We start from the raw sequence: 24,852 nt of genomic DNA on the forward strand, positions 1-24,852 counted from the left end.
ACATCTTCAGACACGAATTTCAGATAGACCCGTCCATGAGGAACTGGATAAACACTATGATAAGGAATAGATGGATAAGCTGCACTCTACATGACGTAAAAAGATCTGACACCTCTATTGTAGGTTACTATTTTAGTAGTATAGTACCGGAGAAGGGTTTGACCAAGTCTGATATGCAATCGAATTATTAATACTTATGAGGAGTATTATTATGATGGCAATTCAAACAAGACAGTGAAATCACTCTTTGGCAAAACAAGCCACATAACAAGCTTCGGAAAGTCTATACTAAGCCCTTAAGCGTGGCGTATCTAGATTTCAAGGCATGGACAAAAACTCCCATACATCCCTTGGGAATAATGAAGAGATAGGAAAAATCTCCAAAATACTATCGGAAATAATGAGTAAGAGCAGAAAATAGCGAGTGTAGAGCATGCGATGAAGACGGCAATACGTTGGAACACTTTATCATTGACCATACCTCTGATCCCAACTCTTGGGTTCTGTGGTGGCGACATCCGAAAATATGGTATTTTGTTGGTAAAGGTGACTATCATTCCCTTGCAAAAATCATCACCTACAGATGAATAGGATAAATTACTTGCAAGTATGATATAACTCATGATTTGACATCAAACATTTTGCTGGGATGTAATAAAAGTCACAGGACAATGATGTACGAACTCGAACTACTCTAATGTATTTCATGTCAAAAAAATAATTTTATACAATAAAAAAAAACAAATCTATTTTTTCACAAATTATTTTTTCAAAATAACCCTGCGAATAAAGGACTTAACAAAAAAAAAAAAAAAACGATTTAGAATATGTACAGACCCGAAAGTGAAGTGGAGCTGTTGCAAAAGGTTCATCATTTCGATCAAATGCCAAGAAAGCGTGGAGGTGATGAGGTAAGCAGAAATTAATTTTTAAGTCCAGCGAGATTGTTTTTCTTGTTGGGTCCTTTAAAAAGGCAACATCTCGACGTCTTCAGTCAAATTCTCAGTAGAAATGATGTGAAATTAGAGTCAAGGCAGATGGTACATGTGTACAACACACTTTGTAATATTTTGTTCGAACTTAGTTTAAGTTCGAAGATGGGTCACATCAGTCGACACCTTCGGTTACATCCCCACCAAAAGTTCTACAGTTTTCGCAAAAATTGTGTGCACGATAACTATCGAAGGCAGTAAACATGGAAAAATGCAACATGTTGACCATTTCCATTATTCAAAGCTAAGGAAATCGCTAGATGGGAAGTGATTTAGCTCAAACAATGAAGTTATGATCAGAAATTCCAATTTTAGGGGCTTTTTGAGTTTTTGAACCATCCGCACACAAAACATGTTGCCAAACATTTAAAAGTGAGAGGTTATCTTAAGTACTACCCAATGTAGTTGAGATTTTGGGACTTTACCTCAGGAAGAGTGGACTCACCCTCTCAAAAAAAATGCACTCTCGTAACAGTGCCTTCAAGTAGAACAGCTGCACTTTTCCTAAATTTTGTGTTGGAGGTACCCGAAGGGTTGGACCGATATAGTCCATATTCCAATCTGATACATGACTTGGTGAAATAATACGATGTGCAAAGTTTGGACGAATCAGAAACTTCCTACGGAAGTTATATTGCCAATTTTCAATTATAGGGGTCGATTATTGATAGCAACCCTACTCCGCATCTGGATTTCATTTGACGTTTAACCTATGGATTTGACAGTTGAAATCGAGTGGATTTCGTAAATGTAAACCAAGCATAAGAGAGAAACATATTTAATGTTAATAAAAACGGTGCTTCTTCTAACAAAAAATGCTGCTCAAATTTTAAAAAATCTTGTAATCCAATTTGGTAAAATTTTCTGCAAAAAACATGACTGCTTGTAATTTTAACGAACTTGAATTCGAATTATCTTAAAAAACCGGCCATAAAAATCTTCAATAAAATAGTAGAATACAACTCTGTACCGCAATATTTACACTTTTGTGTCTTTTCACAGTTTTCATCTTCAGCATACATCAAAAAAACAGAGTACGCGTTCCTATAATCATTTGTTTATACGCTTTACGTCACGCTATGGATTAGTCTCGCTGAAATAACTTTTCAATTTGACAGTGCATGTCGCATGTGATTGTTTTTGTTCTCATAGATTTTCATAGTTCTCAGCTTCCACTTTTGTGAGAAAATTATAGAGAAAAGTAGTAGTGTGCGTGTTGCGCAAAAAAATCTGTAGAAAAAAAGAATAAATAATTGGACTTATTAAATAAAACAAAAGGAAAAAATATCCAATTGGACATAGTTTCGTGTGTGTCTGTTTGTGCGTACTAAACGAATTCAATTTATCCCCCCTCACAAAAAGCGATTTTGTGAGCTCTTCGATCGTACGAAAAGAGTGTGTTTTTTTTATTGATTTTCCGGGTGTCTTTGTGACACAATACAATCAGCCAAAGTGGATAACGTAAAGATTGAAGATTTAGTGGACTCCGATCCCGATATCGAGTTTATTGAAAAGGATAGCGGCATGTCGTCGTTAGGTGGTAGCAAAGATGAAACACCCGAAAGAAAGACTGTGGCCACTGTAAGAGAACTTTGCTTTGACCTCCTTATATCCCCACTCCACCCCCTCTCCCACTCTTTGCTGCATGTTGTTTTTTTCTGTTCGTCTTCTTTTTGTGTGATACCAATTTTAAACCATATTTTACATCTTTTCAGACCAATGACCCCCATGTAACAGAGGAAAATTACGATGATGTAAGTAATTGTTTGTAAATATTTGCTTATAATTTTTTTGATTTCATTGAATTTATTTACTAGGGTTTCTTTTTTTCCTCCATTATTAGTTACTTGTACATAACCTCATTTTGCGTAATAGGCAACATTCTCTCGCTCTATCATTGTTTATATCTGTGTCATGTTAAGATAGTGGGAACATGTTCGGTTATTGCAGTAGGTAACATCACCACAATTTGCGGCATTTTAGATGTGTGTAGGACTACTGTCAGAACCCCGAGTTTTCTTAAATGTTAAACCCATAAAAATGGGAAGAAGGTGATGACAAAATCGGAGGTACCTATAGTCATTCCATTCAGTGACTGGACAGAACTACAAGAACGTAAATATATACATATGTAGGTCCCCTCCTGGCAATTGTGTGAACGGTCCCATATTCTATACCACGACAGATCGTTGTAGTAAACGCCAAACGCTGATTTTACTACAAACTAGCAGGCAGGAAGACATGTTACTGTCTGCTCATCCAAATTAGTTGTGAAAATCGAGATCTGTTCAGTAATATTTTTGATTCGCCGCCTTCAAGTAAAAATACATTAAGTCCATATTTACATTAGGCAGTTTTCCTTGCGGCAATGGTCAGTTTGTTGGTGAAGGAGGTTGTTGAGAGGCAAAGGGGGAACAAATTTCCTTTAGCGGCACCTGGCGGAAAATTTCGGCATTTTCACCACATGTAGCTCTTTTGGTCCTGATTTCAACGGTGTATAGCATTACTCCCCGAGATAAATGCCTCGATAAATGCAAATCTCGGGAATGGGAACATAATTTCTTTTAAATTGCAAATTTTTCACTAAGTAGCCGTCCTTCGGCCGGAGATTAAAAACTTTCTCCTATGGACATGTGCAAATCTCGAGTATGGGAACAAAATGCGTTTCCGGGACAAAAATTATACATCGTTGGAATCAGAATAGAAAGCGCTACCTGTGGTGAAAAAATTGTCTCCCTCCCTTGGTGCCGCTAAAGGAAATTTAAGCCACAAAGGGTTACCATATACCTCACCTCCCACTCTCTCCATCTAACTGACAATTGCCGCAATGAAAATTGCCTAATACAAATATGTACTAACTCAGATAGCAAAAAAAGGTGCTGGCATAACCTATCATCCGAGATCCGTTGAATGAGCGTTAGGTAAACCAACAACAGTAATTCATTACGGTGGTATGTGAAGGCATCTCTATTATAGTCACATACATATATAAACAAGCAAGCGAAAAATAGGGTGCCATCGTGGTTCAATGGTTACGATTCGGTTCCCACGCTACACAACATCAAACAAACCCTCAGGGTAATGGTGACCTACATTTTCTGAGCATTTATCAGTCTTGTAAAACTTCTCTCTCTCTAAGTAGCTAAATGCACTCATTGATATAAGGTAAGTCTTCCTATGTCCATTTAGGATGTTCGTGGAAATGAATGTTTTTAAGAAGAAAGTTAGGAATAAAAGGTTATTCTATATACCCTTTCTGAAAGAAATTGTGCTTCTATAGACCCTTTCTGAAAGAAAGGGAGCATCTTTAGACCCCTTTCTGAAAGAACGGGATATTCTATAGAACCTTTCTGAAAGAACGATGGCTTCTGTAGAACCTTTCTGAAAGAAAGGATGCTTCTAAAGACTCTTTCGGGAAGAATGGGAGCTTCTGTAGAACCTTTCTGAAAGAAAGAGTGCTTTTGTAGACTCTAAAAGAAAGGGTGTTTCTGTAGAACCTTTCTGAAAGAAAGATTGCTTTTGTAGACTCTTTCTAAAAGAAAGGGTGTTTCTATAGAAAGGGTGTTTCTGTAGAACCTTTCTGAAAGAACGGGGGCTTCTGTAGAACCTTTCTGAAAGAACGGGGGCTCCTGTAGAACCTTTCTGAAAGAAAGGGTGCTTCTAAAGACTCTTTCGGGAAGAATGGGAGCTTCTGTAGAACCTTTCTGAAAGAAAGAGTGCTTTTGTAGACTATTTCTAAAAGAAAGGGTGTTTTTGTAGACCCTTTCTGAAAGAAAGGGTGCTTCTATAAACCCATTCTGAAAAAAATGGAGCTTCTATAGACCCTTTCTGAACAAAAGGTGGCTTCTATAGACCCTTTCTGAAAGAAATTGTGCTTCTATAGACCCTTTCTGAAGGAAAGGGTGCTTCTGTACACATCCGTGGGACGTTTGGGGCAGAGATAACGTAGACCCTTTCTAAAAGAAAGGGTGTTTCTATATACCCTTTCTGAAAGAACGGGGGCTTCTGTAGAACCTTTCTGAAAGAACGGGGGCTTCTGTAGAACCTTTCTGAAAGAACGGGGGCTTCTGTAGAACCTTTCTGAAAGAACGGGGGCTTCTGTAGAACCTTTCTGAAAGAAAGGGTGCTTCTAAAGACTCTTTCGGGAAGAATGGGAGCTTTTGTAGACTATTTCTAAAAGAAAGGGTGTTTTTTTAGACCCTTTCTGAAAGAAAGGGTGCTTCTATAAACCCATTCTGAAAAAAATGGAGCTTCTATAGACCCTTTTCTGAACAAAAGGTGGCTTCTATAGACCCTTTCTGAAAGAAATTGTGCTTCTATAGACCCTTTCTGAAAGAAAGGGTGCTTCTGTACACATCCGTGGGACGTTTGGGGCAGAGATAACGAAACATTTGCAGCAAGCATAAGGCCATCGATTAAAAAAATTCTGTTTCTGGCCTGGACGCCCTTCCTTAAATGCACAGTGTGAGCACATCATATGACGTGTTATTAGCTATGTTGTCCGAACCATCAGACAGTGACGGAGTATCAACCTCTCCGACACCAGGCGTCTTTTTACCGAAAATCCACCAAGCCGACACCAGGCGTTTTTTTACACAAACGTTTTCATATAGGAAAAACTTTTATGACAAACACGATCCGTTAATACAGAAGACGTTTTGTGCCTTGTAACCTAAGCAACTCCCAATCAATTCAGTTCCAGTGCATTGCAACGACTTAAGTCCAGGTTTTTACGCTGCATTGCAACGACTTAAGTCCAGTTTTTTAAGCTGGTCAAGAAACGATTTTACCGAAGGTATTCCTTTCACATAATGGACCAAAAGTTCTAAAAATTCGTACAATAACCAACGAAAATGGTTCATGTGCACCTTTGCTTATCACAATATTTTTCTCAAACCTAAATCATCTTCGAAGTTGGACTATATCACACGACTGCTTCCGGTACCTTTCTCTCAAATATCCAACATTTTTGCATAAATGCCGTTTAAGTTCGAGAATTGTTTTGAATGTTTCATCGAAGGTATGATCTTGTGGATCTATTTACAACGATATATTTTTTCGTGGGCAAGTCCATGCTTTCTGACATAGTGGCCCGAAATTTCTACAATAAATTCTAGGTCCTGAAATTAAATCCAATTCTAAAATGATTGGCTACATGGATCCATTCCTTCAGGTACCTACTCCGTTAAGTTCAACACTTTTGCGCACTAATCCAGTTTCAGAGCACTTCTCGGATCGTGTTGAAATTTTAATAGCAGGCAATCATTGTAATCTTTTTTGTACAATACGTCGTGAGATATGGGCACTGAAATGTCCCATTATTTAGGACCAATTGTTCATTCTGCACTCTAATTAACGCTTCAGAAGTCCCACGACCTGGTGGTATATTTGCAATATAAGTAGAATTGTCTCTTTTGGTGTAGGCAGTACTGTGTTAATTTTGCCAGTGAAATAATTTAACCTATTTTTGTATTGTACCTGCCCCAAAAACGCCTAAAAATTTGCGCTGGAAACGTTCAAAACTTTTTATTATTCTAGGATTAGGATTCTATCATCTGGTCATATTAAATTTAGCTCCATTCATACCTGTTGTTTTTTGTACAGTATTTTCATTTATTTTTTTAATCCGATTTGTTCTTTTCTCCCCACATACAGGAACCCGATGAGACATTGGGTGAACGCATTATGGGCCTTGCAGAAATGTTTCCACAACCTCTGCGTGACTTCACTGGTGGCCTAGTAAATTTCACAACCAGTAGCATTAAGGGCCTTTACAAGTTTTCATGTAATGCCTCATGGATATTCTTTACCAGTTCGGTAATACTCTTTGCTCCAGTCATTTTTGAAACAGAACGTGCCCAAATGGAGGAGATGCAAAAGACACAACAGAAACAGGTCTTATTGGGACCTGGATCTGCGATGTCAGCTGTTGGAGATGGGCCAGCATTGCCATTAATACGATAAATTTAAACACTTAAAACAAGAATTACTTTAAGACAAGTTTTCAAATATAACTAGCAATGAATAATAATAATAATAACAATAATAATACTTCACATACATCAGAACAACAACAACAACAACAACTAAATCACAACCAAAAAAATCAACAACAAACAAAATCGTAAAACAAGTGTGCTATATTTTAGTTTAGACACAACATCTTCCCTATACTTAGTCTTGAGAGATGTTGTTGTCCTTCTTTTAGAGGAAGAGAATGTAGTTTAAACCATGTTTAAAATTTTTGCATTAAATTTCCTTTTTTTGCCATTGTTTGAATTTCAACAAAACATGGCAGCATTTGTTTTTCTATTTTAATAAAATTCTATAAAGAAATTAAACATTTAAAAAACTATTATAGACGTTTATAGTATGTCCTATAAACTTAGTTTGTTAAATATAAATACAAAAAATAAACAACAAGAAAAATCCAAATTTATTGCGTAGTCAAGTCAATGTGATTAATAAATACAATTATTACACTGAGTAAAAAAGGTGTAAACAAATAAAAAAGAATTCCTTGTAATAATCATTTTCACGACCAACCACGAACGAATCATTTTTAAACTTCTCATGTCGGTCGCCATAGACGATTAAAAAATTAGCAAAACGAAAAACCAAAATACGAAAGTTAATTGAAATTGCAAGATGTTCTAGTCCCATGGTCCACGCCTCTGTTGGCGTTCTACAACAAATGTCTTCAAAAACAAAGGCTTAAATAAAAAATGATTATGAATTTGAAATGTTACAATATTTTATTTCGATCAAATAACACCAATTGTTGGACATATTTGCATTTAAAGTTATTTCAAAACAAGTTAAAAAGCAAACAGTTAAATATCAATAAAAACAGTGAACGATCACTAATTTTAAAAATAAACAACATTTTCGTCGATGGTAAAATATGTTTTGGACGATCCAAGATTGAGCTATAACCTACATTTAACAGCAAACTTTTAGGCGTCAATGTGAGGGCTATCAGAAGCAGTGGACCCAATTACTCTTCTGACAGATCTAATGAACACAGCTTACTCGGGCCAGGTTTTTGTAATAGGGAAGTATCATACCATCGTAATAGAGACCACGAAGAATACATTTAAGACGTCATTCTTTCCATTAACGATTATCGACAGCGAACTCCATGAAAGCCATACATCAACGGGCGGTCTCTGAAACCGTAAACAGCTATAGATGCAAAAAAGTATAGTGAGCGGCTACTTTTTTGCGATTTTATTATTTTAAATCGAATTTGTTAATTTGCCCATCTAGCCCAACAAATATACGTTGTATAGATTTGTGGCCAACGCTAAGGTGGCATATATCTCCGGCTTTCCACATCCAATTTGATGCACTCAAGTATATTTTTAATTAGATTCTTCAGGAGTGAAACTTCGACTCCAGCAGAACTCTTACAATACTGCGTCTATGTATTTTTTTATTCAACAACAAATCTTCAACACTTTTTTTTATAAAAAACAGGCCAATATATAAATCTTTTTATTAAATTCTTTTTCAAGTGTATAATAAACAGATATATATTCGAAATAACCATTTTGTTCAATTTTATTACAAAGTCATACAAATTGAGAAATTTAACGAAAAATATCTTCCTTTCGACAATCTTGCATTGTATTTACAGTGGCATTAAAAACGAAAACAATATAAAGACGAAAAATACAAAAAAGATATATATAATTATAGGTAAGGATAAATGTATGTATGTATAACGGAACTCCGGGTTCAATAACAATAACATTTTGCGAAAACATGAATTGCAACAAATAGAAAAAGAAGGGAGTATTATTTATAAAATATCAAACCATACACAGTCGAATTCGGATAAGAGAGCACAAAAATATTGTAATGTCAATTTCTTTAAAGAAAAACGAACAAAAAAATCTACGGAAAGTAATCGATTTTAATGAAATCGAAATGATTTTGTTAAATATAATACTGCATGAACTGAACTTATGATTTGTTAATTTGTTCACGAATACTTTACGTAGTCAATTCCGTATTTCCGAATAGAAGGATTTGGCAACAAATGACCATAGCTTTAAATAAGGATCTTATCAACTGGATCTCGATCCGTACCAAAGTCTTGATTTTTGAATTTTCAGAATATGTTGTCTTTCCGAAACTATTAACATAGAATATTACCGTTGCTATGTTGTCCATTAATTTGTTTCTCAACATCGACTGTGTATAGAGGAGGATATACATTTAAACCAAGACATGATTAGCCAATGGTGTACAATTTTGCCGCATTACCGATGACATTATGGCCTCTGTGGTAATAATGGTAATATTCTTATTTATACGTCTGAATTTATGCCAATCCTTGCGATCATCATTGCAGGAAATTAGGTAGATATTTTGATTTTCTTTCGGCGCTGGAGTTCCGTTGGTATGAACAATCCCACCGGCAATTTCAATAATGGCTGAAAATAAAAAAAATAGTTTTGTGAAATTCAATATGGGTTTAATTTAATATAGCGCCATGTTGCGCCGTGCTGTTCTATGGAGCCGCCAGTGAAATAAACGTCTCATACTTAGGTCATTTGCGCTACAGACACCAACCAGAGGCGAGGCAGCTGTTGTTCATCTGCTGCCACGGATGACAGGTTATGATCAGAGGGGTAGAGCACACACTAAGTAAGGTTCTTACGATTATAATGCTGAAAGCACATGCAACGTTTGAGTAAAGTTTTGTGTTATTTCTGGTAGATTTTCAATTTTTTCTTTATTCTTCTACCAGAAATAACACAAAACTTTACTCAACCGTTGGATGTGTTTTCAGCATGTTTATAGCAAAAGCTCGCCAGATATCACCAACTTGACACACAATCCCGGGGGCGCCGAGTTTTTCGATTTTTCGGATTGGCCCAGAACTTCACAACATCGGTGTTCCAGATAACAGCTGCCACCTCTGCGCACATATCATATTTGGTCCGTGCAGTGGCGGAAAAAAACCCCCGAACCAATATGGATGTGCTCTGTTTGTCACATCTGCATTCACCAAACTCAAACTTCGGTGAGCTGCAACAGATGCCGGGTGTGAATCTTACAGTTGTGTGAAGGACTACGACGTAGACTATGTTACTATATGCTGTGTGAACACAGCCTCCAGAATCGTCGTCATGGATGCTACAACGTACTAAGAAAAAAATCACACCAATACAGACATATAGATGCCTTACTTCCTCAACCTCGTATCTTAAAAAATGCAATTTTGACTTTTTTAAGATACGAAGTTGAGGAAGTAAGGCATCGATATCTCATTTGAGTCTGACTCTAATGAACCGTACATAGAATGTATGGGGGTTTTAGTCAGGTCTAAGTCTATCTCCAGTTCTAGGAATGTAGCTGCTACGATGGGTTCTAGTAACAAAGTAGGTCAAAGAGTAGGTTTGGCAAGCTGGCCAGATGTTTTGCACGATGTCATCGATCCTTGCCCTATAGGAATTTAGACGGCTGCAACTATCCCGAGCGTAGCGTAGATGAGCCAAAACTACCCTGGTTTGTAGTGGCCACGACAACTGTATTTGGAAGGCCATAACCGTCTGGTCTTACGGGACTTTAATGCTCATCATGAGTTGTAGCATTCGATCCTCGGCAATGACAAAAGCAGACACATAGCTCTACGTTTTGTACGGTTAATGAGGACGTACCTACGAGAAGTAGGGGACAGTTCGCCAGACATAAGTTTGTGTCACCTGACGACCCGTCGTTTCTCTTGGATCAGACAATCTCCCCCTAATTGTCTCCATCAGCAGACCGCTCGATGTCACCACCTCCGAACGCCGAACTTTCATTATCTAAGGAAAAACTATTTGGCCTAGTTTCAGAGTGTTTACTAATCAGCGCTTCAGAGATTCGTCCAGTCCTTCTGTTGTTCGGGTAGCAGCGGAATACCTTAAATGAGGTCAAATTTCATAGCAGAGTCTACGGTATTACCAAATTTGCGGGATGGGCTTCGCTGAGCCAAACCCAGTTACCCCAGAGACGGGGAAGAACAAGTGGCTAAATCATCTGAAGACATTAGAGCCGGAATAAGTGAATTTTGGGCAACGGTTAAGTCACTGTCGTACCATGGGAAGAAGGAAGATAGGATCTCAGTAAATTTTAGCGACGGTTACGCTGACTGACTCGAAAGGAGACGCAGGTTTTTTTAATCGACAGTTTGTCGAGCACTCATGGAGTGACAGGACGAGGATTAGAGTACTACGTAGCATTAGATCTCTTCCTGCCGTGGAGGAACCATCACAATTTACAATAGATGATGTTGCTAATGCCATCAGCAACGCTAAGTCATTCAAATCGTAAGGCCTTGATACAATCCCCATGGTATGCTGAAACAACGGGATGAGTCGGTAGTCACCAAAGTTCTGAACCTGTCACTATGTACACACATCGTTCTCGAATTCTGGAAAATGGACAGAAAAATCCCTTTGCTGAAGCCGATTTCGTTTGTTGCTCATACAAGCACTCTTGAGTCTTTACTCCTCCCCAGCGTCAGAAATAGATATCCAGTTGCGGATCATCAGCATGGGTTCCGTAAGCAGCACAGCACAACAGCGCTGCACGCCATGTCCACACATATTAGTCGCTGACTCAACCAGAGGAATTCGTGCGATAGAACAATCGGGTATGTTCTGAGACACTCTTCACGCCTCAAGCATTTTGTTCACCCTATTTAAGCTTATTTTGATATTTTTTGGACGGACTAGGGTGTACTCTTCTTTTTAAATACCCTAATGAATGTTAGCCCCAAGAAAATCGCAAAAAATAGAAGTAAATGGGGTGAACAAAATGCTTGAGGCGTAAAGTGAGAGCTGAAGTGTGTCTCAAAAAACATACCCGAATGATGTTGGTCGATTTATCAAAATCCGTTGATGCTGTCGCTGTTTGAGGACATTAAGCAGACTACCTTCAGGCCAAGTTTGAAACGTAGGATAATCAATTATATGTGTGGACGCCTGTCGTATGTGAATTCAGGAACAAGTAATCGAAGCTCCATAGAGTGAAGAGGGTGATACCTCCAAAACTGTTAAACTGTACCTTTCTGTATTACTCCCCCTCCATACGACATTGTTACGTATGTGGACGATATTGGGGTCGGATACCTTTCATAATGCTATTTGTGAAAGGTTGAACTTTTCCTTACCAACGTTTTCCGAGCGCGGAATATGCAAATATCCGCCACTAAATCTAAGAACACTGTTCCCACATTGTCCGCAGAGTCGTGGTCAATGGTGACCGAATTTTGCCCACCAACTACTTCGATAGTATATTCACTTCGTCTGCGCATGCAACAGCTATCTGTGTGCAAGCTAAGATGTCAAACAATATCCTCAAGTCCGTAATCGACAGCATGGGGTACGAATAAAGCATCCTTGTTGAAAACATATACCGCTATAGGTAAACTATACGCCGCCAGTGTGGTCCGCGAATATAAGTGTCGTTTCTTATACCGACAACTGGAGTGCGACTTTGGGTGTAACGATCGACTATTGAAGTGAGCTGCTTACACACTGCATAACATTATTTTAAAGGTATACATACCTTGCAATTCCGGGGGTGTTGGTTTAATATTTGCTGTCATTACAAATTCATATCCATGAAATATGCCCTGTTTATTTTCTCTTGCCAACTGCAGTGAGGTTTGCAGAACAAATTTGTGTTTCTTCTCAAAGACAGGATCATTTAGTATGTATTTACTTAAGTGAGGAACTTTTTTAAGCGACTTGGCACTATTAATATCATTGAGCCACTGTGAGGTTACAATTGGTATTCCTCTGGCCATGGCCAATAGGAATTTAAAGGTACGGAATGTTTTGTCCATTACTAAAATTTCACTGTCTTTAGGATCTTTGGCCACAGCCCAGAGACCTGTAATTTGGAATTTGTAAGATGGTTAAAAATATTGAAAATGAAATGAAGAAAAACATTTTCTATTTACCAACCTTTTGATTTCGATTGCAATTCGACAAATCTATCTGCATCCACCATAGTTATGGAAATAAGTGGCCTTGATGATAGTGTTGTTGATGTGGAGGACGAAGGTGTTGTTGATGTTGTAGACTCTGATGAATTCTATAAAACAAAGATTGGAGGAAAATTAGTAAAAAAAGAATCTTAATCAAAGATTTGTTGGTCCAAAGCGTCCAAAAACATGTAACAAACCAAAAACGATACAAATTTTGAAATATGGCTTTAATTTATTAAAAAACAATTAAACTCAACAAAAAAATATAAGAAAACATAAAAATAAACGAAAGTAATTCATTGTACAAAGTTTTAGAAAACACCAACACCGATTGTTTCAGTGACCATTCTATGAAAAACAAAACGAAATAATAGCATCTTAAATCTATGGAAGCGCTCTTTTGTGTGGCAATACTTACGACACGTTTCAAACGTTTCTTTTCTTCGATTTGATGTGGCGCGGAAATGTCTGGTTTACGTTTGCGTCCAGCTCCATTCACCGAAGTAGTGTTTGTGGGTTTTTTCTCAGCACTGGAAGTTGTTGATGAATTTAGGCGAGAATTACTACGATTAAGTGTTCGGCTTGTATTTAAATTATATGGTACTGTAGTTGCTGATGAGTCGGAAGATCTGTCCCTAGCATCATTTGCATCTTTTTGTTGTGAACGTGATCGTGTTCGGGTACGTGTAATGGGTATATCTAAAAGAAACGATAATATTTCACATAATAAAAAGGTAATGTGTTCGATGTGAAGTGGGATATTTATAAATATTTAGGGATTTATAGCTTTAAGTTCGCCAGGTAATTTCGTCACCTGGTTGAACAAATGGCGTCACCTAACAAACCATAATTTCATTTGGATTTGATCACCTCCCTATTATCGTCTCTATTAGCAAACCGAAATTAGTGGAATTCTGTAACTCATTTTTGGTTATCAGTAAAAATCGCCAAATTTCTTTGCTTCGCCACGGGCTTCTTCGCCTTTGAACTCCACACTTTCGTCAGCAATAAGAATTGCCAGAATCACAAGTTTGGAACTTATGGGCCGATTCCGTACAGCGAGGCGAGTCGTGTCGCGTTGCCAGTTGCAATTTTTCCATTACGTATGGCAAAAGTCGCACGACGACGTCAAATTTTGTCGCCGTAATGTTCATTTTCCGGCGACAACAAATTAGCTGTCGCCGTTCATTTTTACTAACCAATAAAAAAAATAAAAATAACTTGTTATCGACGATTATTTTCTATCGCTGCACGTAGTGCATTTTTTAAATTTTGTCACAGAGACGATAGACGACGCGACATGACTCGCCTCGCTGTACGGAATCGGCCCATAAATTAGGTAACTCAAATAAGTAAAATCGATCACTTACATGGCTGTGTGGGTATTGAATCTAAATCATCTGTTGATGTCACACTTTCTTTGCTGGATGGTGCTGCCTCTTCAAGTTTGGATTTAAGTCTAGTATTACGTCTAGCTGGTGGTTTTGATTCCTTTGGTGGTTTATCGGATGATTGTTGGCGAGTATTACGTCTGGCCGGACGTGTTTGTTCACTATCGGTAGTTTCTTTCTCTTTGGCTTGCCTAGCCTGTTTAACTACAAGAATTTCTTCCTTTTTATCAGAGTCATGGTCCTGTGATGATCTTGTATTGCGTTTATTTGATGTTTTCTGATTTTGATCTTTGTCATCTTTTGTCCTACGACTACTGCGTTTTTGTTCAGTTGTACCAGATGAAGATGTTTCTTTGTCTTTTTCATTTGAGGACTTAGTGACTTTATCATTTGACAAGTTATCTGTTTCTTTTGAAGAATTATTGTTGTCTTTCGATTCTTCTTTTGAAGATTCCGCTGCGTCTTTTTTCTTTTGTCGAGAAGACACTTTAACTTTATCATTGTGGCTTTTCTTTTTATCCTCTCTTTCGCGGTCTCTAGCCGCATGTCTTTCATCACGGCTAAGTGTGGAGGAACTTGATTTTCTATCCGTTTTAGCTTTTTCCTGATCACCAAAAGATGTATTAAATTTATATTGTTTTCTAGCTTCTATGGCTGCTTTTTGTTCCTTTGTCATTTGGGGGTTCGTTTTTGATTCACTCTCAGCCTCTTGTTTCAAATGTGGTAATAATTTATCAAAATCATTTGTATTTTTAGGCACATTAATTAGTTGTACTAAACACTCATCTTTATCAGAATCTTTATTATCATCGTTGTCCTCATCGTCATCGCCAAAAAGGTTTTTGTTTTTAATGGCCAATATACTTTTTTTCAAATCAATTGGTTTAGTAAATGGTATGTGATCTTTAATGAACTGTGGTGTACACATTAGCAGATCCATATCGGATTCTGTGGAGGCAGTACTTGCGGCAGAAGATGTTTTCTTCACTGCAGTAAAATTTCTTTCTGGTATTTTGAAATTATTTGAATTGCTGGTGTTCGATTTTTCTAGCCCCTTTGGACTAGTTTCCATTTCAGCAAAGAAAGAGGCTGGATTCTTCTCGTTGGTCTTATCTTCCAGTAAAGTGGAATTAAAGCAATTGTTTGCAGACTGTTTACTTGATGTTGTTGATGAGAGAATTTTTGTTCTTGGTGGTGGTATAAAGGCCTGGGTTAGTATATCATCTTCCTCATCACCCATGTTACTGGTAGTTGGTGCTGCCAATAGATCCTCTTCTCTCTGTTTTTGACTAGTCTCTGAAGCAGGCTTTACCTCATTTTTATTTCTTGTATTACTTTTACGTGACGAAGACGTAGAAGTTGAGGAATGTTCGGAAGAAGCTGTAAAGAGATAAAATATTCTTAAAAATGGCAGCTAATCGAACATAGGCTATCACATAAACTTACCATCATTGCTGGCAAAAAGTTGTGTGGGTGGCAAATCGGTAATAGGTTCTAACTTATCTGGACGCATGTTCTCCTTGTCACTGAGAGTTAAATAGTGTTCATCCTCTTTGCCATCGAAAATATTTTTCTCTTTAGATTTTTTATCTTTTTCCAAATCGCCGCTGTTTTTCCTTGTGGAATGATTTGAAGCAGGAAACATTTGTGTCGCCAAATAGTCCTCTTCATCATCCATGCCAGTACCAGTGTCTGGTTGAGCTTGATTTTGAAAAATATTCACATCAGCATTCATCAAGTCTGTAATAGCTGCATTATTCTCCTTGACAATATCTTCCAAAGCTTGACAATCAAATAGATCTGGTGTGGTGCAATTCAAATCGTCATTGTTAGCTGGAATTGTAGGTTTTTGGCCAGCAACAGCATTAATATTGGCCACTTCATTATCTTCCTCTGTGGCTGTAGTAGTTGAAGTTTCCTTGCTTGCGTTCAATTCTTGACGTCCTGCAATGGCTGTGCTGGCATTCAACAAAACTGTATTGTGTTTTATTATGGGAATAACTTGTGACTGCATCAAAGAATCATCTTCTTCGCCAAAACCATCATTGTAATCTTGAGTACAAATTCGAAATTGGCTGCCACTACCATCACCAGCAGCATCATCTGAACCATTTATACCCTCGTCATCGGAATCATTTAAATCCACTGATTTTTCTTCCAATGTTTTCATTTTATTCTCAAAAGGCCGAGGTCTTTGTGAACTAATAATTTCTTGAGTTTCTGGAATACAGAAATCATCATCGTTCGTGGAGTTATCCATTCTTGATTTATCACCTTCAGTACTTTCGGCTATAGATAAATTGGAAGCCAATGATGCCCTCCCACCACCACCACCACAATATTGAGTTTCGGGTATGGTAAAACTGTCACTGTTACGACTTTTATTATTTGTTGTATTAAATCCTAAGGAGCTACGACGGCTGCTGGAGAGAGCTGCTTCTGTTTCTGGTATTACAAAACTACTGCTACTGGCTCTTGAAGTCTGTTTTGTTGTTGACTTATTAAGTGATGCTGGTATAGCTGGTACTAAGAAATTGTCAGTGCTATTACTGTTTAGACGTTTTACTCTTGAATCTCTGTGGTTTGTTGATTCAGGACTAGAGGCAATTATGTCGGATGTGTTTTTATTGTTATCACCAAATCCACTGCTGTCGTGGGACTGAAATGGATATTTAAATGCATTTATTGGCATATTTATTATCCCACTAGCAGGAAGTCGCCAAGAGTGGGAAATATTTACTACGCAGTAGACTAAAAAAACTTACCACTTCCAGCTGTTCCTCATTATAAAATCGTATGCTTTGAAATTGCCCAAGCTTTATGACGTCACCAGATTTTACACAAGTCTTTGTAAAGGGCATTAGACGTTTACCATTTAGGTAAGTTCCTTTAGAACTAAATAAGTCATATATGAAGACATCTTCTGAAAACACTCCCACACAGCAATGTTTCTCATCCACATCCTAAATAATGCGATTAATTAAATGAATAAATAAATAAATGAAAAACTTCTTACCTCATTGTCAATATTGAAAACAAATTTGTTGGCGTCATTGGGAGGCAATAGTTTACCAAATAAATACAACTGTCCCACTTCCAAAGGACGCTGACGCCCGTTTATATCCACAAACATTGTCTGGAAGTCAAGAAATAAAAATATTAATAGTATTTTACAAAATCTGAATCAAAACTTCTTACATTTTCATTCATTTTGTCTTTTTATGTGACAAAATTCTATATTGTCTTGAAATTTCTGTCGCAATATGTTAATTGTTTTTTATCACAAATCCACAAATCCTCCCGCGACAAATTAAAACAAAACATTGGCTTGGATTAGGTAGGGATTCATAAACTGAATATTGTGATTTCAAACGTATTACAATCATCAAGGTAGATGCATACGCGCAGCGGATAGAACATGAAATTTCAAAACAAGTTGTCCATATTTACATTAGGCAATTTTCCTTGCGGCAATTGTCAGTTTGAAGGAGAGAGGGGTGAGGCATATAGTAACTCTTTGCCTCTCAACACCCTCTCTCACCAACAAACTGACAATTGCCGCAAAGAAAATTGCCTAATGTAAATATGTCCCAATTTACATTAGGCGAGTTTACTTGCGGCAATTGTCATTTTGCAGGAGAGAGTGGTAAGGCATATGGTAACCCTTTGCCTCTCAGCACCCTCTCTCACCTACAAACTGACAATTGCCGCAAGTAAACTCGCCTAATGTAAATTGGGACTATGGACGTTGTTGTAAATTTAATGCTTTATGCAATGGTAGAACAAACCAGGTAAAGTAAATAACAACAAATACAACTCAACAAAAACCACATAGAAATTTGTTTTTGTTTGTAATGTTATACCCCGGTTACACTTAACCGGATTAACCCAGTGGGTTTGGATTTAAAATGTCAACTCCATAGCGTAAACGTCAAATAAATCCTCTCAAACATGGTATAAGTAAAGAGGTAGATCTAGATGAAAACAAATTATAGAACCCTGGGTTTCCCTGAATTCCTAAAACGGCAATCAGTGTGTTCGTTTACTCAAAATTTGTACAAATTGTTACTGGATGTTGTTCGTTTACTCTACAGTACAATGCAAAAGACCTTAGTCGTTTACAAGAAGTTACTGGACTTTTACAAATTTGTACAAATTATTGAGTAAACGAACACACCTATTATTACTAAAGTCCCTGTTTAGACACACAAATTTCTCGGGAAAGTCCCAATTTACATTAGGCGAGTTTACTTGCGGCAATTGTCAGTTTGTAGGTGAGAGAGGGTGCTGAGAGGCAAAGGGTTACCATATGCCTCACCTCTCTCTCCTACAAAATGACAATTGCCGCAAGTAAACTCGCCCAATGTAAATTGGGACAAAGTAAATTCAGTTTTTAGGCAATAGGGGGTAGGAAAGAGTACTGAGGAGCTCTTTCCCCTCCGCTCTCTCCCAAAAAAACTCAATTTACTTTCCCAAGAAATTGGGTTTGTTAACAACACATTTTTGAGCATTTTATAAAAAACGCGAAAAATGACTGAAGTGTCGAGGTTTATTCGCCTAATCGGGTTGTGGATATCATTAAATATATATTCCAATGCAAAACTGAAGAATTTCTTCCACACAAATGTTCTAAAAACAATTTTAAAAATCATTTAAATATATTGTTTTTAAAATTGGTTGACATATTATTCAAACAGTACGCATACACACAGAGTGTGCATATTGTTTTGAAGTTTTAGGGACACTCGAAAGAAAAAATTTAAACTGACAGGAAGCTTTACCTAACCTTTCTAATTAAACCATGCTCTCAAAGTGGGTTAACCCTACAAAAAACACTATTGTAACGGTAAAGCTGAAAACAGATACAACGTTTGATTAAAGTTTTGCGTTGGGCGTCGAGAAAAAAACAACAACAACAGGGCGACGACGATACCAAAGTCCAGCGTTTATGTGTTTGTCGGCATATATTTCAAATGAATTTGAATTTTTCGGCATCATGCCCAACAGTGTAAAAACGTCCAAAACGACACAAAACTTTAATCAAACGTTGTATCTGTTTTCAGCTTAAAGGCCAGAACAGAATCAATCGTCGCTTGCTTTCCCAAATGTCAAATTATAAAGGAATGCCAGAGCCTCCTAGAGGGGGACGCAGGCGGATTTGCAAATAGGCTCTGGCAGTCCTTTATAATTTGACATTTGGGGAAGCAAGCGACGATTGGTTCTGTTTTGGCCTTAATATTAGTGCCAACGGTAAATGTAAACAAAACAACCCTGTAGGAAGCATGGGGACATGTGTCGACATGTCACCACTTTGGTGACATAAGCTGTGTTCCTTTACATACCTGAGGTTACCATTTTTAACCTGCAAAGCATTCCTTAAACCCGAAAAGTAGCAAAACTGGAAGCAATTTTTAAGAGAGTGAGAGAGAGCGAAAATGGCTTTCTTTTCTACCACAGGCTACCAGCAAAATTTCTGCAGGTTAAAATGGCAGAACTGATTTTTCGACTTTTGTTTGACGATTATTTCACAATGAAGAAGAAAATGGACGAAAAACAGAAGAAAAAGTCGAAAGCTGACAAAACTAAATTAAAAACTGTGAAATAAAAGACGAAAATTGATTTTTTTATGTTTCTTTTTGACATTGCTGCCAGATCTACCATTTTTCCGTTCTTTTACTTTTCTGGTAAAAATGTTCATGTGAGAGCAATTTTGAGCAATATTGACACTTTTCTTTTTACCACTCTTACCATTAAAAATGTAAAGGAACAAAGCTATAGTCAACACTTTGTCAACAATTTTTGGCGGTTCGTTAAAAAGCGTTTTTGGGGAAAATCAATAAAATATATAATTTTAAGCTCTGTTCCAGAACTAAAAAGTTTTTACAATTTTTACCACTTTTACACATTTTGCGTTCCCGTACACAAAATTTATATGAAAATCGTTTACGACTTTTACAACTTTTACCACTTTATAAAGTACGGGAACAGGCCATTAATAACAACAAGTATGAGCAAAGGAAATCAGGAAAGGAAAATAATAGACAAGTGAAAAAATAGACAATTCTATATCAAAATACAAATTCTGAGGCGACTAACAACATTTGTAGTGAAACTTCGACAACTTGACATTTTATGTAATCTTTAGGGAATATTTTGGAGCCTGAGGAATACATATATTGTCTCGTCTCACTGGAAATGATGAACGCAACTTACATCTGATATGTGGACACGGCATAATAATGAGTTAAAATGTTGAAGGGTTTTTTTTTCAAAAATCGATTGCGAGATTTTTCCAATGTTTATACAAATGTAATGTGTAAGCAAATTTAAGGACATTTTGTTTATTTATGCTTATTTATTCTTTTCAATTTCTGGATGTTATATCAGTATTCAGCGAATCGCCTTATAAAACGTTAAGTGCAGCAGAAGAAGAAATGTTTTAAGCAGATAAATCACACAAATCCTTACGGCCAAGGAAATAAAATGGCGATGATATTTCTGACAATGAAAAAAAATTTTTTTATTATTTGTTAAACAGCCTTAAAACATTGGCTTTATTTACTAATTTTGTGCTTATGTAGAATCTTTGGCTTATAGCTCATTTAGACTTGCCATAAATCCTCGACTGGATTTAATAAATCCAGAACATATCTCATTGCATTTAGATATACATTTTAGAGGATTAAAATGGCAGTCAGCTGATTTTTGTTCATAGCACAATTACCTAGGTAGATGCATAGGCTCATCTGATCAAATTTGAAACGTCAAAAGAATTTTTTGTAAATTGAATTCGTCTCAAAAAACATACATCAATTTACAAATTTATTGTTTAATACCGAAAATGTTAGCACATTATGCTACTAATGCTAACTAAAGAGCAAATAAAGAATTATTTTATCGCAGTTTGCCCATCTAAAATAAATAAACGAATTATTTTATGGTTTAGACATCATAAATATTAGTCTTATACCCCGTTTATATATAACCGGATTTAACAAACCCACTGGGTTTCAAATGTCAACTCGTTTTCGTATACGTCAAATAAATCCTCATTAAGAAGGTTAACCCTGCAAAAGGCTATAATATAAACATGGCCTAAGTTGATTAAAATCAACTTTGTACATCAAAACTAATTTAATTTTTCCGCCTTATTTACAAATTTTTACATTTTAAATTATTTTTAGTGTAGCAATTCACCAATGCATCTACCTTGTTTCTTGTGCCAGCTTGCAACTTTTTGTATTTTCCAGCAACATGTTGCAAAAAACAGAGTTGTATGCGAGGATTTATGCCAGATTTAAAATAAATCCACTCAATAGGAGGATTTATTTTTGTATGGGAAATCTGGTAGATTTTGGCTGGATTTAGCAAATAAAACCTGATAATGTGCTAAATCCGGCTAATGAAGTCATATCTAAATGGGCTATTAGCCCTTTATAAAGATAAAAAAGACTGTAATACGCAAATTGTAAATTTTTAGTATTTTCATAATTATATGTTTTTTTTATAAAATATACTACAGTCGAAATCGCTTATAACGTCGGTCAAGGGACCGACGGAATTTGTCGCTATAAACGATATGTCGTTATAAGCGATAGGGCTATGAAGGGCCCCAGATATTTGGGACTTTTGGATATCGTCGTTTTAACCCATATGACGTTATAAACGACGACGTCATAAGCGATTTCGACTGTATTTAAAGCACACTATATAGTCCCGGGCCACACTACAGTAACTTCACTGAAATTTTGATATGAAATTGTGCGTCTCTAGATCGACGTCCATTGTAGAGTAAAATCATAAAATTACTGTAGTGGGGAATTCGATTTAAGAACACCTAATTTCATGAAATTTTTTAATGAAATTCACGCTAGTGTGGACCGGGACATAGCTATTTAATCTATAGAAAGTTCCAAATAGACCCAAAAACTTACAGTCAGTTTCTGTATGTCGAAAGAAGAATGTGTGCGAATGAAACACGTCCGAACTTTAGTCTTCGAAATAATTTCGCCTTTGGTTTTGCTTCAAAATAAAAAACAAATTTGAAAAACACACAATAGTTTGGACGTTTTTCTTTCGCACACATTCTTCTTTCGACATACAGAAACAGGCTGTTAATAGTGAAAAATTTGGTACCAATGTCTCCATATGACTCTTTATAAACTATTGACTCAGTACTGCCAATGTCTCTAATGACTTACTACCTTCAATGTCTATACTGACTCACTACCTCCAATGTCAACACATGGTTCCTCAGCAACTACTGACATACTAGTTCCAATATCAGTACTGACTTTCGAATGACACGTTCATACAAAATGTCTATAGGAAATTACATGAGTTGTCTACAGTTTGTCAGTAGTACAATTGACAATGTCAGTAGTAAGGCAGTATAGATTCACTATTGACATTTCCTACAGGGAAGGAAATGTCTATAAATTATTGGAATTTAAAAAACGAAGATTTTGTCACATTTAACCTCTGTTCCTTTACGTGCGAGAATCTTCAAGTTTTAACACTTTTTACTCGAAAAGCGTTCCTTTATTTCAAACACCATAAAATTCATATGGGAGCAGTTTACAACTTTTACTACTTTTGCCGATTTTACTTACCATTTTCAAAATTAAAGGAACAGACCATTTATTGAATATCTTGGAAAGCATGAATGAAAACTCGTTTGATTTTTAATTTGAATGTTTCCATATCATTCCATTAAATGCATAATTCCTCGCAGAAAGTAGAATTCACGCAAAGATGGTAATTCATCGAAGAAGGAGAAGCTGCTTCAATCTTTTGCTTTTGGAAACAAAACAGCATACGTTTATTAGGGCTTTATTCTTTTCAAGTTTAACAAAATACCACACGTATTAACAAATATTGTACCGCCTCTATAAGTGGCGTTTTGGTGTGGGGACCCTGACCTGGAGAAGGTTACATGTCAATGATATAAAGAAGCCTATGCTCTGATCCAGAACCTGCAAGAAGCTACTATTTTTTACTACGATAACATTTTTTCCTTTATGTTATCGAAATAAATAATAAAAATTAGTAGATTCTTGCAGTACTGGAACAGACCAAATGTTAAGTTGTTTCTAAATAAATAAAAATGTTTTATTCCCAATAGTTTAGTTCTTGATCAGCAGACTGCAAGGCAAAATTCCGATTCAATGCATAAAATGGTCGTTTGGGAAATCGTGTTTCTGAAGGAATACATAAACATGTTTGACTTTAAATACAACTCTGATTTACTAAAACATACATACATTTATCGGCTGTCTTCCAGCTGTCCATCATTTTTTTCACAGACAGTCGGGTTAAATTTTTTTGGGGTTGTCTGGACGCCTACTTCACGCAGGCAAGTTTTGGGTGTTTGACAATCAATACATGTACTCAAGGGCCCTCTCATGTGTAAACGCAGGGTACGTCCCGGTCCACACAATTATAAAGCGAAATCATGAAATTGCTGTAGTGAGGAATTCGATCTAAGAACGCCTAACTTCATATAATTTTTTAATGAAATTTACTCTAGAGTGGACTGGGACCTGCATTAGTCCCGGTCCACACTAGAGCGATTTCAATGAAATAATTTAATGAAATTAGTCGTTTTTAAATCGAATTCCTTAGTAAAGTAATTTTATGAAATTGCGGTAGTGGGGAACTCGATCTAAGAACGCCTAATTTCATTAAATTATGTCATTGAAATCGCTCTTCTGTGGACCGGGACTAATGCAGTTCCCAATCCACTCTAGAGTAAATTTCATTAAAAAATGATATGAAGTTAGGCGTTTTTAGATCGAATTCCTCACTACATCATTTTCATGATTTTACTCTATTATAATTGGTCTCATGGTAGAACAAATATAAGGTAAAGTTAATACTACAACAAATACAACTCGAACAACAACCACAAAGGAATTTGTTTTTGTTTGTAAGGTTACTGCCAGTTGTATTTGTAAACAAAACAAGGAAATGTATATAAATTATTGGAATTTAAAAAACTAATAATTTTTTACATTTGGTTGAATATTTTGGAAAACATGAATGCAAATTCGTTACATTTTCAATTTTTATGTTTCCACATCATTCCACTAAATGCATAAATTCTCGCAGAAAGTAGAATTCTTGCAGAAAAGTTTGGGGTCGCTGGAAATTCATAGAAAAAGGAGAAATCAAAGAAGCACATGTTTATTAGGGCTTTATTTTTTTAAATTTTAACAAAATACCTCACATATTAACAAACGTTGTTCGCCTCTACAAGCGGTGATTTACTGCGCGGCTTATCGTTCGAACTTGGAGGAGGTTACATATCATTGATATGAAGAAGTCTTTCTGGGAAATGGTTTTTTCCGAATGACATATTTCTTTTGAAAAAATATATGTCCCTAATATACATCGAAATAGAAATAAATGTTTAAAATGTCATATGAAATTTGACACTAACGTTACAACCCAGTTCAGTCAGCTGTGTATTGCTGCTACC

At 36.5% G+C, this 24,852-nt stretch overlaps 2 protein-coding genes across 3 annotated transcripts; one reads left to right on the plus strand and one right to left on the minus strand.

The window, feature by feature from the left end:
* The first annotated feature begins 730 nt into the window (after positions 1–730).
* mge (translocase of outer mitochondrial membrane 22 homolog mge) lies at positions 731–7,735 on the plus strand. Of its 2 annotated transcripts, none has more exons than XM_073987022.1 (3): positions 731–911; positions 2,708–2,746; positions 6,648–7,735. In XM_073987022.1, exons 1-3 carry the CDS (start codon positions 828–830, stop codon positions 6,954–6,956), a joined length of 432 nt encoding a protein of 143 aa, XP_073843123.1. In that variant the 5' UTR covers positions 731–827; the 3' UTR covers positions 6,957–7,735. The 2 variants fall into 2 exon arrangements, with proteins under 2 accessions (XP_073843123.1, XP_073843124.1); XM_073987023.1 differs by lacking the exon at positions 731–911 and adding an exon at positions 2,079–2,573.
* Positions 7,736–8,530: 795 nt separating this feature from the next.
* On the minus strand, positions 8,531–17,756 carry mu2 (mutator 2). The gene is made up of 9 exons (XM_073987021.1): positions 17,571–17,756; positions 17,389–17,508; positions 17,138–17,335; positions 15,819–17,031; positions 14,352–15,752; positions 13,400–13,680; positions 12,959–13,088; positions 12,558–12,884; positions 8,531–9,433 (listed from the first exon to the last, which is right to left on the minus strand). The coding sequence occupies exons 1-9, from the start codon at positions 17,580–17,582 to the stop codon at positions 9,216–9,218; spliced, it is 3,900 nt and encodes a 1,299-aa protein (XP_073843122.1). The 5' UTR covers positions 17,583–17,756; the 3' UTR covers positions 8,531–9,215.
* Between the last annotated feature and the right edge of the window lie 7,096 nt (positions 17,757–24,852).

Source organism: Musca autumnalis, unplaced genomic scaffold, assembly GCF_047663935.1.
Source record: "Musca autumnalis isolate F117 unplaced genomic scaffold, ASM4766393v1 scaffold_4, whole genome shotgun sequence".
NCBI classification, from domain to species: Eukaryota; Metazoa; Arthropoda; class Insecta; order Diptera; family Muscidae; genus Musca; species Musca autumnalis.